Source organism: Octopus sinensis, unplaced genomic scaffold (assembly GCF_006345805.1).
Source record: "Octopus sinensis unplaced genomic scaffold, ASM634580v1 Contig18722, whole genome shotgun sequence".
In the NCBI taxonomy this organism is placed as follows: domain Eukaryota; kingdom Metazoa; phylum Mollusca; class Cephalopoda; order Octopoda; family Octopodidae; genus Octopus; species Octopus sinensis.
The window spans coordinates 109040-126856 of record NW_021835987.1 but is presented as its reverse complement, the minus strand read 5'-3'; the positions used below and the strand labels follow the sequence as shown (position 1 = coordinate 126856).

The 17817-nt window shown below is 38.3% G+C and overlaps 1 protein-coding gene across 1 annotated transcript in view; it reads left to right on the top strand.

The window, feature by feature from the left end:
• Positions 1-16662, top strand: part of LOC118761921 — a 30239-nt gene extending 13577 nt beyond the window's left edge. The window contains exon 4 of the mRNA XM_036500123.1: positions 16497-16662. Within this exon, the coding sequence (XP_036356016.1) occupies positions 16497-16552 (56 nt within the window). The 3' untranslated portion in view covers positions 16553-16662. The remainder of the gene's footprint in view (positions 1-16496) is intronic.
• The last annotated feature ends 1155 nt before the right edge of the window (positions 16663-17817 follow it).

Genomic DNA, 17817 nt, shown 5'->3' with positions numbered 1-17817 from the left:
AGGCAAACACTGGCTAATTTCATGAAGTGCTGTAGGTGTTTCTAGCAGCTACAGCTAGGGTTTTAAGAGTTGGAGGCACAAGATTTGCCCTTCTCCTCTCGATTTTGCTAAACGAGTAACTACGCTACCATCACTACCAACCACCACCTATACAGCTAAAATATGGCACAAATACAAACTCAACTTCGATATCATCATTAATATCTTTCACCACCACAACCACTACCATGACCACAACCACAACAATAAGTGTAACATTGACAGAACTACCACCACCACTATCACCAGCACTACATCTTCCATCCTACAACATCGCATCACCAATAACCACTTACCACCACCCATAACATTTTTGCAAAATTAACACCATAGATATCAATACTGCTGTAATGATATCCTTAAAACATTACCACAATCATCATCACCAACACAATGCAACATCCCTATCAACGCCCAATTAAAAGCTCCACCCGAAAGTAACAATCACTACTACTAACTCTACTGCAACTACTACTACAACCAACGACCACCACCAAGGCCACCAACAGCAACAACAAAATAACAACACCTACGCCTTCTAAAGATTCCGAGGACAAAAGAAATGTGTTTCAAGTGTGTTCAGAGAAGTCATTCTGTAAACATTGGCTTGTTATAAATCGAAAGTAGTTTCACTTCGATGGAGAAGTCTTGCGCATCAGACTCGAAGCAAGAGAGCAGTAACGACTGTAGTGGACGGTGGAGACATCTGTGAAGATTAAGTAATAGTTGAAATCATTATTGAACAATTCAAACATTTGGGGACTTTTCTTGGTAGTTCAGTGGCATCAGTTGATAGTACCGACAACAGTGGATAGTGGTTAACGTTTTCAAACACAGTTGTTAGTGTAATCAGTAACAAAGGTAAGTTCTGTTTCGTTATGTTCCGCTATGTTGGAACCTCAATGCTGCTGCTCTGCTTTGAAGACGGTTTAGATCCCAGTTATGCGACTGTGGCTAGATCAGTTGATTGATATTGCTTCTGTGTTATCATGTTTATTTATGTATCTGTACTGCGTGGATCGGATAAAGTGATAGAGATATTATAGTATACTGTATATATTTGCGTTTTGGAAGTCAAGTGGAGACCGAGTAAGATCATTTCTTGATCTCCGTATGGTGTGAAAACGTTCCGAAAAAGACAGAAATCCCTGTGCATTGATTTGTTCTGGGTGTTTAAAGTGTGGCACAGCATTGAACCCTTAGCTATAACACCAGTGGCACAACAGAGATGGAGACAACTAGACACAGAGAGAACTTGAGAGTTCTTTTTTCTATATGATTTTACATTAGCCTAGAAGGAAGTTGCTACTGGAACTAGGGTGTCCTTCGCTCCCCTTTTGCTAAGATGGAAATTAACCTATAATTGGGACCGTAACACGTGCTACTTTTACGAGTTACAGTAGATATGGGATCAATAGTCACCGAAAGTTGATTGGAATTTCATCAAAGCTCCGGAAACTTTGTATCTGGTCTCCCTCCAACAGGTGAAGTTTCAAGTCATATCCACACTCAATACACCACTAGAAAATTGAGTGTATATATGGTAAGTATATATATATATATATATATATATATATAATATATATATATATGTTCAACCACAATTGAGGAACGGCTACAAACAGGCCTCTTGGGTCGAACGGCCTATCGTAGCCGTTCCTCATTGTTGTTGAATTTATTCATAGTCTCTGACTATTTTATATCATAAACAAGTCATTTGCGATAAAATAATTAATTATTATCGCTGGTATTTCTAGCACAATGCCATATATTATCATATAATCTATATAGGCGAATTGTGCTCAAACACATGAAGCTAGATAAATTTAGTGAAATGAAATAAAACATTTACTAACTCGGTTCCTCTTAGACTGCAGTTTTTTCGTCGTTCTTGTGCAGCAATAACGATAATTTATTTGCTCAGGAGACTCTCATCGGTTAAGAGCCCTGTTGATCTGAGATCCTAACTCACTAGAAGCATGTGCTTCTAATATATATATATATATATATATACACATATATACTATTTATATCACACACACACACCCACACACACAATATATATATATATATATATATATATATATATATATATCTAAACCCGAAAGGCTGAGCCTGCATCTCAGTTCCTAATTAATGACCATGTATGAAGCCCGTAACTTCCTGCCCTATCAGACCATCGTTGTCTGTCTCTGAACAGTACTCTGTGCAAATGGCAGTCTCTGCCACGTATCTGCATGTTCAGTCTGTGTTGTTTGAATTGTTATGTTCTTCTTCACCGGTGTGATATCCGGTTCTATATTTCTAGTATAATGTATTCGATATGACCCCAACCAGAGCCGTGTGGTACGGAGGACAGGTTGTTGCCCATGTAGGGCGTCGAGCTGGCAGAATCGTTAGCACGCCGGGCGAAATGCGTAGCCGTATTTCGTCAGCCGTTACGTTCTGAGTTCAAATTCCGCCGAGGTCGACTTAGCCTTTCATCCTTTCGGGGTCGATTAAATAAGTACCAGTTACGCACTGTGATCGATATAATCGACTTAATTCGTTTGTCTGTTCTTGTTTGTCCTCCCTGTGTTTAGCCCCTTGTGGGTAATAAAGAAATAAGTTGTTGCCCATATAGTGTGTCCATCATCTCAATCTCATTAACAGGTCTAAAAGAAGGAAAGGAACCTTACAATTTGTTAACAGCATCGACACAGGATTTGCAGGGGTGAGGTTGAAGACAGCATCGAACTGCCCCTTGGTCTCTGATTCCCAATTTTACCCGAGTATTTTCACCCGAACACTTTCCCATGATTGAATATTGTTGCAAGTTATCGAGGGTTTGGAATCAGAGTTTTCCATCTTCTAGAAGGGTTGTTTCACTACCACCTGGATGATGAGCTCCATGCGATCGAAGGAATTACTAATTAATCCATAATTAGAACCTTGACAACCACTACTACTACGGGTCAGACTAGATCTTGGGACATCGGTGGCTAAGAGCTGGTTCCAAAATTCGTCAAAACACTAGAAATCCCCAACCAGGGATCATTGCTGGATGCAGTTTAAAATCATACCCAGGACCTATGCCTTTAGGAATCACCTTAATTTATTTTATTTTTTCTCTTCTAAGTTGTAATTTATTCATTTAGCGTTTTCTTTTACAAACATTTTGCCTCTTACACGCAAACATTTTCCATCTTCTCAATTTATCTTCCTCTTCTCTTTCAGGATTACTCCGCCTTACTCTTAAACATTTCCCATTGATGTTAGGGCCAAGAATGTCCCAGTTCCCGTTTACTTGTCCAGCTGCAATGGCAGTGCAGCTGTTAACATTTACAATAATTCTGGCGGTTGCCTTTGCTCAGAAATTTAATGATGCTTACTACGAACGTTTGCCTCCTGGTTACTCTTATGGATACCTTCAGACGAATCCATCGGAAAAATTCTATAAGAGAGAAAGTCTACTGGAATGTACTGGCATCGCTCTACAGAGCCAATCAGAATTCTTTACTTACAACGAAGTCAGCCGTGTTTGTAAGAATTACTCACCGAAAGATATAATGACAGTCGTCAGCACGAGTGACAGCAACGAGATTGCCTTCTATAGATGTAAGTAGAGCTTCCTTATTGTTAATGTCGTGGTGTTTTTTTTTTCTTTTTACGCGGTTGGTGGTAGTTCCTCTCAGCATATTCTCATCGTTATTAAATGACTTTGAAACACACTTGATGCACTTCTAACAGTTATTACTCTTTTTTTTTTTTTTTATATATATATATATATATATATATATTATATATATATATATATATACATACAGAGAGAGAGGGGGAGAGAGAGTGATTGACAGAGAGAGAGAGAGATATAATGAGAGAATGAGAAAGAGGGAGAGACAAAAAGACAGACAGAGGACGAAAAGATGTGGAAACATTGCTTGGAACACCCGCGGGCTATCGGAAGGTGAATGTAAGTGGAGTGGTAAAGTGGACTGGAGGAGGTGAGAGGGTACTGACAAGATGAACATGTGAAAGGGGATTGGACAATGTAGGAGAAGAGGGGGGAACATAATGAGAGATAAATACGTGTTTTTGAAGGAGGATATAATTTGAAGAATCGTAATCTACGATGTCCGTTGCAGACACACTCGATGCAACATTTAACACAAAGAGAAAGAAAAAAGCAAAGCAGTAACGAATTTTACAGCATAGAATCCGACACAGTGAATGGCATAATCATGTAGTGTAAGCATTTAAACATCGTCTCTATCTTCCGAAATCTTACAGCATTTCACATAGAAATTTCCTTTTGGTTCCAAAGTCGTCTTGGTGTATAAGTCGACCTACAATTTGGGGTATAAATTTTGATTTCAAAAATTCTGCTTGCATTCCGAAAGTAGGGTTCAGACTGAATTTGTTGAAACAGAGTAGCAGGACCCTTTCAGTTAGGAATACACATGGGTATATTAAGGGAAACAGTGTAAACTGAGCTGAGTTGGGAGCTGAATTTTATCATAGATTTACGGGACTCTTTCCCAACACACACACACTCAAGATGGGTTTTCACACGTCCGCAGGTGGGGAGCAAGGTGGATTGGCATACTCGTTAAAATATTATTTGCCTTATTAATCCTGTAGGTTTCTGAGACTAAATCACGCTGAGGTCAACTTTACCTGTCATCTTACCCTGATCGATAAAATAAAATATCAGTGAAATTCTTGGCTCCATAACAATTTATAACCCACACCCTCATATTTCAGGCATTGTCTAAATTAGAAAGTCCCAAGATATATATTCTTAGAGAAAGCACCAAATATTTTTCTTAGGTCTCTGGGGTTTGTATGCGTGTAGAGGCGGGGCCGTCAGCATCACACATCCTAATCCAGTTCACCCAACTGGGGTTGAACAACTTCTAGCTTGTATCCCATTGGCATTAAATCACGGATCTGCCCTAATTTTTCAAAAATAGTATCTAACCCTTTGCCTGTCGAAAGCCTGTTTATATGTTTGCCCTAAACGTGCACAGTTTAATTTAGCTCTTCTTTATGTAAATCTCTGAATCATATAAATGTTTTCTTTCCCAAAAGCCCAAGATGAGAACTTGTATAGCAGATGATGCATGGAAACAGACGAAATATGTCTTGTGTATCACATGCGATACCCAGGCCAGGAAAAGACTTAAGATGAATGTTATGGAGTCTGTTGATGATTTTCTTTCCTTTTCATTATATGTAAACCTCAACAATTTCAGGTTGTCAGTGTTTTGGCTCCCTTATTCCTCGACGTGGTGGCAAATACGTGAAATCATTATTATTATTATTATTATTATTATTATTATTATTATTATTATTATTATTATTATTATTATTATTATTATTATCATTATTATTATTATTATTATTATTATTATTATTATTATTATTATTATTATTATTATTATTATTCAGTAGTTTTATTTTTATAGCGTGCTTTCACTTCACTACCGAGCGCAGCTCTGTGTGCCTTGGGTATGTGCTGTGATTTGTTGTGATGCTCTGATGGTTATTGTATGGAAAGTGTTCTGCGTAGGATGTGTGCAGTGCCTAGTAGTGCAATTTTCTGTATGTTATATGTGTTTGTAAGTCCTGGTGTTTTTGTTATGTATTTGTCTGAATATTTTTTTATCATGCCTAATGCACCTACTATGATAGGAATTGTTTCTGTTTTCAGGTTCCACATTCTAGTTATCTCTATTTCCAGGTCTTTGTATTTTGAGAGTTTCTCCATTTCTTTTAGAGACACGTTGTCATCAGCCGGTATTGATACATCAATTAGAAAGCATTTTTTTTCTTCATGATCTCTGACAACTATATCTGGTCTGTTGGATCTTAATTTCTCTATCTGTGTGTATCGGCATATCCCAGAGTATGGTTGCTTTCTCGTTTTCTGTGACCTTTTCTGGTGTGTGCCTATATCATCTTTTTTCTGTTGTTATTCCATAATGTTGGTATAGCTTCCAATGTATGTATGTATGTATGTATTATTATTATTATTATTATTATTATTATTATTATTATTATTATTACTTTTTTTTTCTTCTTTCAAATTTTCTTCCATTTCTTGCCGAGTGTCTTCCCGACTCCTAGGGCAAAGAAACTCATAGTGTATATTGGTAGGCCATTAAACCAAACTCAGTAGTTCGTTAATTTTTTTAATTTTTTTTTTTAAAGTTAAATTAAAATACATGAGCGGCAACAGTTCTCACATCGACAATGCTCTTCTCAATACGTGTGATGTACCAGTTAAGACAATCTTTTGCACTTCTTGCAGGGATGGTAAGCCAGGGATCATTCTCATATAATTTTCGGTTCCCTTCTTGATCATTCCTAGTGCTCCTACGATCACTGGTATTGTAACCGCCTTGAGATGCCACATTTTCTCAATTTCAATGAGTAGGTCTTTATATTTTCTGAGCTTGTCAAACTCTTTCGCTGAGATATTATGATCACCGGGGATGCTCATGTCGATCAATAAGCAAACTTTATTGTTTTGGTCTTTCACAACAATATCTGGTTTATTGGCCTTGATGGTTCGGTCTGTATGTACTGGAAAGTCCCACAGAATGGTTACATTTTCTCCTTCAGTTACAGCCTCAGGGTGATAATTATACCACTTGTCGGCAGTTTTGATATTGTAATGCCGACTTATTAGCCAGTGGAGATATTGGCCAACTCTGTCATGTCTTAATTTATACTCCACTGGTGCTAAGACTTTACATCCAGAGATTAGGTGGTCCACTGTTTCAATCATGCCGTTGCAGAATCGGCATTTTGGGTCTGCTCCATTTTTCCTCACATTGGCCTGGTAGTTCCGGGTTAATAGACTTTGGTCTTGAGCAGCCAGGATGAAACCTTCGCTCTCTGCTTTTAGCCCTGAGCTCCGCAGCCACTGATGGGTTTGCTTCTGGTCAACATCAGCTTGTTTGCTGCGGGTCACATATTGGCCGTGCAGAGGTTTCTCCTCCCACCTATCAGCCAATTGCTCGTGCGCTTTTTTCATTGCCATCATTTTCACCTTCTTTGCAACAATAGTTGCCGTACTTCCCTCGGGTTGTTCAGTTTGGGTATCCTGCACGAGATCAATAGCAATTTTTTTGCTTTCCTTGATGATAGAATGAAGCTTCTTTCGTCTCTCGTGATTTTCCACGAGCTTTAGCATCCAGTCATTCGATATTTCGAGATATTTGGCCAGTCCAATTGTGGTTGTTTTGTAAGCTAGTTCAAATTGGATCAGGCCTCGACCTCCTTGGGCTCTGGGAAGGTAAAGGCGATCTACGTCTGCCTTTGGGTGGTGCATCCTATTACAACTCAGCAGCTTGCGTATTTTTCTATCTATATTCTTTACTTCACTCATATTCCAGTTCAACACATTGTAGCTATAAGTAACAACTGGAACTGCTAAGGAATTTATAGCTAACACCTTGTTACGTGCATTTAGTTCAGATTTCAGGACTGCACGAACTCTCCTATAACATTCCTTCCTGATTTTTTCTTTCATGCTTGCATGCTGAATACCAGAGCCTTCATTTATCCCTAAATATTTGTATGTCTGTTCTTGCTCAAGCTCTCTTATGACTGTGTCAACATCTAACACGACTGAATTTGTGGTCTTCACTTTCCCTTTCTGGAAAGTGGCCTTGGCACACTTCTCAAGTCCAAACTCCATCCCGATGTCATCGCTGAATGCTTTCACGGTGTGCAATAGGCCTTCAAGTTCATTATTGTCTTTACCAAAAAGTTTTAAGTCATCCATATAAAATAGATGGCTTATTTTTTATTGGCAATTTTATACCCATACCCTGTTCTGTTTAATTCACTTGTAAGGGGTATTAGGGCTATGCAGAATATTAAAGGTGAAAGTGAGTCACCTTGAAAAATTCCACAGTTGATGTTTATATTTTCTGAGGCAAGTACTCCATTAGAGTGGTATAATTGGAGATTCGTATTCCACAACGACATATTGTGCTTCAGGAAGTTTGAAATCACAGGGGAAATTTTAAAGATGTCCAGCGATCTCAAGATCCATGGATGCGGTATACTGTCGAAGGCCTTTTTATAGTCAATCCATGCGGTGCCGAGATTTCTGCTCTTGTTGTGACAGTTCTCAAGGATCATACGATTGATTAGCAGTTGATCTTTGCATCCGTAAGGGCCTCGGCGGCACCCTTTTTGTTCAATGGGGAAAATATCGTTCTTCTCCATGAATGCATATGTTTTCTCCGCCAGGATAGATGTTAGGATTTTATACGTGGTGGATAGACAGGTTATAGGCCGATAGTTTTTGGAAGGTTGGTTTCGTTATTCTTTGGGAGTAGGTAAGTAATACCACTTGCTAACCATTCTGGTGTTTTCTTTGGGTCTCTCAAAATTCCATTGAGCAGCTGAACTAGCTTACCGTGTGCGCACGGGAGCGATGCGAGCCAGAAATTCGGCACCCTATCTTTACCGGGGGATTTCCAATTATGGGCCTTCGTGAGTGCCTTTCTTAGGTCTGCTATTGTGATGTCTTCCCATGCTTGTTGTTGTAAATTTTGGTAGGATCCTTCAGTTTGTATAATCCAGTCTGCATTTATGTTCTACGTCTTCTTGTCACTCCAAATCCTTTCCCAAAAGTTTTGAACTTCTTCCATGGGAGGGGGTCTTTAACGGTTACTTTCTCCTTCCCTATTTCTCTGTAGAATTTTTTGGCATTGGATGTGAACAGCTTATTTTGCTTGTAAAACTTGTTTCTCTTCTCAAATCTTCGTATTCTTTGGGCTTTTGCTTGGACTTTTTGTTTCAGCGTTTCTTTTATTGATATCAATTCTTCTCTTGGTGAGGATCCAAATTTTCTCTTCATCTTTCTTCCTGTTCTGGATTTTACATCATTTCCACATATTAGTTCATTTAATATTGATATTTCCCCTCTCATAAATTCAATCTCTTTTTCAATTTTACTTCTCCAGGTTTGATTTCTTCCCAGGTTTTGTTTTCTTTGTTTTTTCGGGGGCATACAGCTGGTTTTAATTGCCCTAGCAGAAGCGTAAATAATTTCATTTAACTCAGTAAAATCAGGTTTTAATTCTCGTATTATTTCATTTGTTACATAGTTGCCAATTTGGATTTGTTTTTTATTTTGGTTTGTATTTGAGAGTTTATGAAGCGGTTCTCTATCATTCGTACTTGTATGTCTTACAACTTCAAGCGTATTCAGGATTTTCTGTCTCATTTCTGCCATAGACTCTCTGTGTTCTTCAGCAAATGCGAGATCTTCAGTTACTGTTGTTTTATCGTTTTCCTGGCTATCTTTAACAGGTACAATAGAATTTCTTGTATCTTCAGGCCTTTGCGTACTTTGGTCAGATGGCAGTCTTTCAATTAAGCCTCGTGGCGGGCTATACTGTTCATCTGATTCTTCATTTCCTTTGTGTCTTATATTTATGTCATTTTCCGTTGCGTGCTTGATCGCACTTATTTCACTGTCTGTGAGTCTGTTATTTCTAAAGATATCCCTCCTCACATTTGCTAATTTGTTCTCGTCCAAATAGGGCCTACTGTCTTGATTCCGTGTTCTCCATATACTGTAAGAGTTTGCGGTGTGTCTCTCTTGAGATGGCCTACCTAATGCATAGTAATAAGCGTATATTACTTCTTTATACTCTTCTCGGGTCCATTTGTTCCGCTTACATTTTTCTTTCTGTGGTGGTTGTGGTGGTGAAATTGGAGGGCTCGAGTTGGGGGATTTCCCGTTCAAGTGACCATCCATGTCCGTATTCGGAGAAGAGTTTGTGCCAGTTGATGACTTTTCGATCCCAGGCTGGCTCTTCCCTGGGGGACGCGCTTCCAGATTAACCATAGGACAAGCGATTTGGTATACTGATTTAGTTTTCCTTTTAGTTTCCTTTAGTTTTCCTTTATTATTATTATCATTATTATTATTATTATTATTATTATTATTATTATTATTATTATTATTATTATTATCATTATTATTATTATCATTATTATTATTATCATTATTATTATTATTATTATTATTATTATTATTATTATTATCATTATTATTATTATTATTATTATTATTATTATTATTATTATTATTATCATCATCATTATTATTATTATTATTATTATTATTATTATTATTATTATTATTATCATTATTACTATTGAGTGAGAGAGCAGTGCATGCCATCAAAGTGACACTGGGGTACAAATATACGAAGCCCAGTATACCCATCATGACTAACCGTCTGATAAGGGTACACTAGGCACATGCATCACAACCAAATGTTCGCAACATGGGAATCTCATATCAAGATAAACAGTGCATGACCTTGCAAGAGAGGCCCAGTTAGTATTTTCCTCTGGTTGGGTAACCCATCCCACTCAAAAGGTTCCTGATTAAGTGTTATTTAAGGATGTTGAATGAAACACCCATGTTTTCAGAGGTGAATCATTCAAACCCCAAAGAATCCCACTCAACACATGGCTATGATGCTCCCCCACTACTTCTACTCGTGATCAGAGATGCACATATCGTCAGCCACTACGGGACATGCTCAACTGGTTACGGTCAAACACCTGACAAGCAAATCTGTGGTATTGAGCAGAATATTTGCTGTAGTCCATTATTATTATTATTATTATTATTATTATTATTATTATTATTATTATTATTATTATTATTATTATTACTATTATTATTATTATTATTATTATTATTATTATCATTGGATGTGTGGTAAGTAGCTTGCTTACCAAGCACATAGTTCTTGGTGCCGTCCCCATAGCGTGGCAACTTGGGCAAGTGTCTTCTACTATAACCTCGAGCCGACCAAAGCCTTGGGAGTGGATTTGGTAGACGGAAAGTGACAGAAGCCAGTCATATGTGTGTGTGTGTGTGTGTGTGTGTGTGTGTGTGTGTGTGTGTGTGTTTGTGTGTGTACGTATGTATGTATGTATGTATGTATGTATGTATGTATGTATGGATATGTATAATGTTTGTGTGTCTGTGTTTGTTCCCCCAACTTCGATGCGCAAAGATACCGATAGAATAAGTACTAGGCTTACAAAGAATACGTCTTGGGGTTGATTTGCTCGACAAAAGGTGTTGCTCCAGCACAGCCGCAGTAAAATTACTAAAGCAAATAAAAGAATAAAAGAATTATTATTATTAATATTATTATTATTATTATTATTATTATTATTATTAATATTTCAGATAGCCAATGGATTAAAACCTATACCATATCAAAGGGAGCTGGTTCAAAAGTTTATAATTCATTTCTGAATATAGGACATCCTTCATACTGGAATGTGGACGAATGCAGAGGTACTTTTTGTCCTAACTTCTTCCGACACCCTCTCCTTGATTTCTGGAACTAATTTCCAATTGATGAGGTATGTATTCATACGTGCGAGCAAGTTCACACAGTATCATTATTTTCATAATGATAGTAATAATGTTTAACAGACTTTGGTCAAGTATACATGAAAAAGAAACAAATTCAGGTATATGCGCACACATATACACACAGCTGTACATATGCATACAACCATATATATAAGAAGACTATACTCAGGCAGAGCTATTTATAATTAGGTTTAGAATTAACCTTAAAGGCGTAGACGGGAACACCGAGCAACAGACGGGGGACTATGATCCACGTAGAAGCTGGTAAGAATTTTTATCCGTGACAAACCGCAGTAATAATAATAATTATCATAGACAAAAGACTCCTCTTTGGGGGAGTGGTCAGTAAATGGGAAACAAAATCGATGAAATCAACTTACGATACATGACTGGTCAAAGTTTTATTGAACCCAGCATAAATTAATACTGGAGGACCTGGGTGGGACTTGAACTCAGATTTGTATATTGATGCTGTCAATTTCAATAAAAGATATGCCAGCAATATGATGCCCCTTTTCACATTTTCTAACCATGAAAACAACTTCAAGAATTGAAAGTTTAATAGTGTATACTCGTACACATAGTCTGAAATGTAAATAGTATGTCATCTTCAGAATTTCTTAATTTCTCGTAGATGTATATTTTAACCAACATTTTAATTGCATCAGTACTCGGTACGCATTTAAGATGTGGTACAATAGGGTAGGTATTAAGATATTATAAATGAGAAGCGTAGTCCATGCAGAAGAAGAAATGTCTAAAGGAGCTCAATGCGGAAGAAGAAATGTCTAAAGGGGGTCAAGGTGGAAGAAGAAATGTCTAAAGGGGGTCAATGCGGAAGGAGAAATGGCTAAATGAGGTCGATATGCAAGAAGTGGCTAAAGAGGATAGATAGTCGAAAAAGTTTTGCGACCCCTGATTTAACTTGATCCAATTATTTTTCATTATGCGTGTATGTGTGGGTATGTATGTATGTGTGTGTGTGTGTGTGTGTGTGTGTGTGTGTGTGTGTGTGTGTGTGTGTGTGCGCGCGTGTGTGCGCGTGTGCGCCTTTTTGTACTACGTGTACATTTATTTTGCAGGTGAAACTGGTGCTCTACAAAAACCGAACAGATGTGGTAACTATGATATTTAATGGGCGAAATACAAACCTTCAAAGCTGGTTCTCTCTCGAAAAGTTGAAAAGTTCACCATGGAACGACCTGGCTCCAGCCGCAAGACTTTATTTCACAATGAACGGATTTTAGTATGTTAATATATATTCTTTTTGGTTTCTCTCGTGATGTAGAGGTCTTTTTGTTTTGTAGAGACTTATACTTTCAAAACACTTTTCGTACACTACAGATATACCTGCAACTGATATATATATCAACATTATGTGGACGCACATGGCCTAGGGGTTAGAGCAGCGGACTCGCGGTCGAGGGAACGCGGGTTCAAATCTCAGACCGGATGTGTGTGTTTATGAGCGAAAACACCTAAGCTCCACGCGGCTCCGGCAGAAGGTAATGGCGAAACTTCTGCTGACTCTTTCGCCACAACTTTCTCTCACTCTTTCCTCCTGCATCTTGCAGCTCACCTGCGACGGACCGGCATCCCGCCCAGGTGGGGAACCTATACGCCAAGAAACCGGGAAACCGGCCCTAATGAGCCAGGCGTGGCTCGAGAAGGAACAAACAACAAACAAATATCAACATTATATTTAAGCGCGATACGTTCTGGAGACGAACAACGCATCTCCAGGTTTTCGAAATTATATCTTCGTTTATTATGATATACAGAATTCAATTTTGAACTAATACTGCTTTCGTTGCTAATGATGAAATATATCTGCAGCACCGGTGATATCACTATTTTCCTATATATAAAAGAGGCGTAATTTGTCTTGGTTACATAAAATAATAAATACATGCGCCCTTCTAAAAAGCTTAGCCAGGTTCATGGGACCAGTTTCCCGGTATCAATGGCGTATGTGTTCCCCAGCTGGACGGGACGCCAGTCCATCGCAGCGTTACTCATTTTTGCCAGCTGAGTGGACTGGAGCAACGTGAAATTAAGTGTTTTGCTCAAGAACACAACGCGTCGCCCGGTCCAGGAATCGAAACCACAATCTTACGATCATGATGCTGGCACCCTAACCCCTAAGCCACGCGCCTCCACCTTGGTTACATACTAATGATATTTTTGAAAGGAACAGAATTACGAATTTAGTAATTCCACCGCCACTCCTCTAGGCTATTTCTCCATTACTAATACATTTCTATATTTTTGGCATCACACGTCTAAATGAGATGCTTTCTCGTAACAAATTGCTTAGTTTTCTGACTTTCGAGATAAAACGTGAAACATGTTTTAAAAACACGAAAATATACATTCACCTGAAAATGTATACCATAATTATATTTCCTTGTACCTGTTCGTTTTTAATATTATTGTATTCCATTATACTCTTTTACTCTTTTACTTGTTTCTATCATTTGACTGTGGCCATGCTAGAGCACTGCCTTTAGTCGACCAAATCGACCCCAGGACTTATTCTTTGTGAGCCTAGTACTTATTCTATCGATCTCTTTTGCTGAACCGCATCGGTTGTCAAGTGATGTTGGGGTAACAAACACAGACACGCAAACATATACAGACACATATATATATATTATGTCGTGCGCGAATGAGAGGATTTGCATCCCCAACGTAGAATTTTTGATGTAATACATGTCCTTGAGGTAGTAATTGTGCGCGGCTGAAGAAGGCCATAGACACACATTATGCATTGTTATAAATCCGTCTAATAAAGGCCCGAAACATATGTACCGCTGAATCCTTGGCATCATGTTTTTATTTTGATTAATTTATATATATATATATATATATATATATATATATATATATATATATACGAGCAAAAGCCCCCCCCCCCCGTCCAATGGACGGTGCTGAGTTGTCAAACATTTAAACCAAATTTTCTAAAAAACAACTTATCTGACCGTCCCATAGGCCTCCTCTTTGAGAAACCAAATAGTCTTTCTTTCCTTCATGGCAAGTTTGAAGAAAATATATCTTTTGCATCTTACTTTTTGGGTCTCTTAAATATACTGCATTTTGTGGCATTATTTCAAGCCAGCCGGCTTTTTTGGCGCAAACTGCACGTGCATTTTTCTCGCGTACGCGTAGTATCGATCGCAACAGCTGATGTACTTGCGCGTACAAATGCATTTTCCCCCGGCTTTATTGATCGCATTCTCCCCCGGAATCGATTTTTGTAATTTTTTCAAGACTTATACACGCCTTCATACCGTCGGTATCTACATATAAAATTTGAGCACAATCGGATGGAGGATGTCCGAGATCCCAGAAGACACACGTACATACAGATAGAACGGATGGTTTTATATAATAGATATACGACGGGCTTCTTTCAGTTTCCGTGTGCCAAATTCTCTCACAAGGCTTTGGTCGGCCTGAGGCTATAGTAAAAATAAAAAAAGACCAAAATTTAGTCATGCAACAAGTAAAGATCAAGGTGCCACGCAGTGGGACTGAACCCGGAAACATGTGGTTGGTAGGCAAGCTACTTACCACACAGCCACACCTACGCCTTTATATTTCTTTTGACCAAAATACATTCCATGTTTATTTAGCGCTTTGCTAAGATGTTTAAAACGGGAAGATATTATCGTTCGTGGCTTTTTGTAGATTTTGTTTACTAAAGTGTACTTCTCGTGTGCACTTTTGACTTTCTTTACATATTTACATTTGCGCGCTTATATGCTGTTTATATATGTAGGCGAGTGTTTACAAACGCATCTTTAGTGTAAGATAGATCTTGTTGCAAATAGAATCTACAGACGGCTGTTTGGGTTGTCCCTGCACATTTTAACACAGACTTGTATGGCCATCTGTGTGTCATACGTAACGTATATACACTCTCGACAGGCCAGTTACTGCAATATTTGTCCAGAGATAACATCTCTAGCTCTCACTGGCCGCTGCTGGGACGAATTTTCGTGTCTATCCAATATTTATTGTGTTCGTAACTCAGCAAATCTATTTTCAGGAAATATTCTACAGTAGCGCAGGAGTGGCTGTGTGGTAAGTAGCTTGCTTACCAACCACATGGTTGCGGGTTCAGTCCCACAGCGTGGCACCTTGAGCAAGTGTCTCCTACTATAGCCTCGGGCCGACCAAAGCCTTGTGAGTGGATTTGGTAGACGGAAACTGAAGGAAGCCCATCGCATATATGTATATGTATATGTGTGTGTATATGTTTGTGTGTCAGCGTTAGTCCCCCTAGCATTGCTTGACAACCGATGTTGGTGTGTTTATGTCCCCGTAACTTAGCGGTTCGGCAAAAGAGACCGATATAATAAGTACCAGGCTTCCAAAGAATAAGTTCTGGGGTCGATTTGCTCGACTAAAAGCGGTGCTCCAGCATGGCCACAGTCAAATGACTGAAACAAGTAAAAGAGTAAAAGAGCAACTAGCCTATTGACAGTCTGTACATACATTTACTATGATGCCCAGATGGCTATTTATATTAAATACTACTTGTAATAAAACATAGTGGTATATTAGATTTTCCCATTCTGAAAACGAAACAAGTGTTTTTGATATTTTTAAACTCCGCAGTAAAAATCGTCGCTTCTATATAACGATCCATGGTGGTGGATGTTCAAGTGTCAGTGGCTGGTTGACCATCAATGAGAACAAACTTTATTGCAATTTTGATCGGACAGATTACTACCCTTCAATTCGTTATTCTGATAAAAAATCGAAAGTCATATGGAACAATAGTAAGTGATAGTTTATTTTGTGTGTGTGTGTGTGTGTGTGTGTGTTACTGTGAGTAGTAATAATAGAACTTTTGTACTTATTGTTCAGCCGCCAATCAGCCTTCATTCAGTTCCAAAAGTGACCGACTTGTATTTTTCCTATGTGGGGATTCGGCTGCCATTTCTAGTAATTCGAGTGATCACGTATAAAGTCCTCCCACGATATATTTGAATGTCTTTTTGTTGTTGATGTTGTTATTTGTTACTTGCAGGTTATGCATTAGCAGACTCCATGGCCATATTCATCCGCCTGAGGCAGCAGAACTAACCCAGCACATGATACCCATTGATACTATTGATGTTGTTAACGTCCATACAATCCAGTTGACCACCACTGGTGATCCACACAAGTCACGTTTTACCTGTTAATAAAGAATCCATGCAAATATTCTATCCAACATCGGTCTATTAAGTTGTGATTCTCTTTCTCTGTTTTCAGAGAGAGAGAGAGAGAGAGAGAGAGAGAGAGATGGAGGTGTTTTGTTATTTCAGTTGACCTCTGACCAAACTATATGCGTCTATGAGACTCTTTTTATAAATATATATATTTTTAACTAAATTGTTTGAAACTTCGTATAATGGTGGAATGTCTCATGCAGAACAGGTATTACTTGGAATACTTTTGACAAAATTTCGTATTTTAGAAGTTATTTCGTGTTAAAGTTGTCGTTTTTGGATAATTTCTACTAATAGGCGCAGGAGTATCTGTGTGGTAAGTAGCTTGTTTACCAACCACATGGTTCTGGGTTCAGGCCCACTGCGTGGCACCTTGGGCAAGTGTTTTCTACTATAGCCTCGGGCCGACCAAAGCCTTGCGAGTGGATTTGGTAGACGGAAACTGAAAGGAGACAGTCGTGTATATATATATATATATATATATATATATATATATATATATATATATATATATATGTATGTGTGTGTGTTTGTGTGTCTGTGTTTGTCCCCCTAGTATTGCTTGACAACCTTGTTTGTGTCCCCGTTGCTTAGCGGTTCGGCAAAAGAGACCGATAGAATAAATACTGGGCTTACAAAAGAATAAGTCCCGGGGTCGAGTTTGCTCGATTAAAGGCGGTGCTTCAGCATGGCCGCAGTTAAATGGTCTGAAACTAATAAAAGAGTAAAAGAGTAAAAGAGTAATCAACGACGTATATTCACTCGAAGAAAGCTACTGCCGTTTCCTATCGAAAAGGAACAACTTCCGAGTCCTCTCTACCCAATGTCACCACTCTCTTCAATTTTATTTTTACCCGCGTCAGAGTAACCAGTAAACATCGAACAATCAACAACAAGAAGGAAGAAATATTATTTATATCTATATATATAAAACTGTAGTTGTGTGAGTGTCTGTCCCCTTCGATTTAGATTTCTAACTACTCCCACATTTTGCGGTGCAGTTTAACCAAATTCGGGTATCTTATAGTCGTGATTCATATCGAGCCCGTCTGAGTATTAGCGCGCGTCTACGATGAGTCTACGATTTTAAAAATAATTTAACATAATTTTTTATTCCATTTTAATGCATAATTTTTC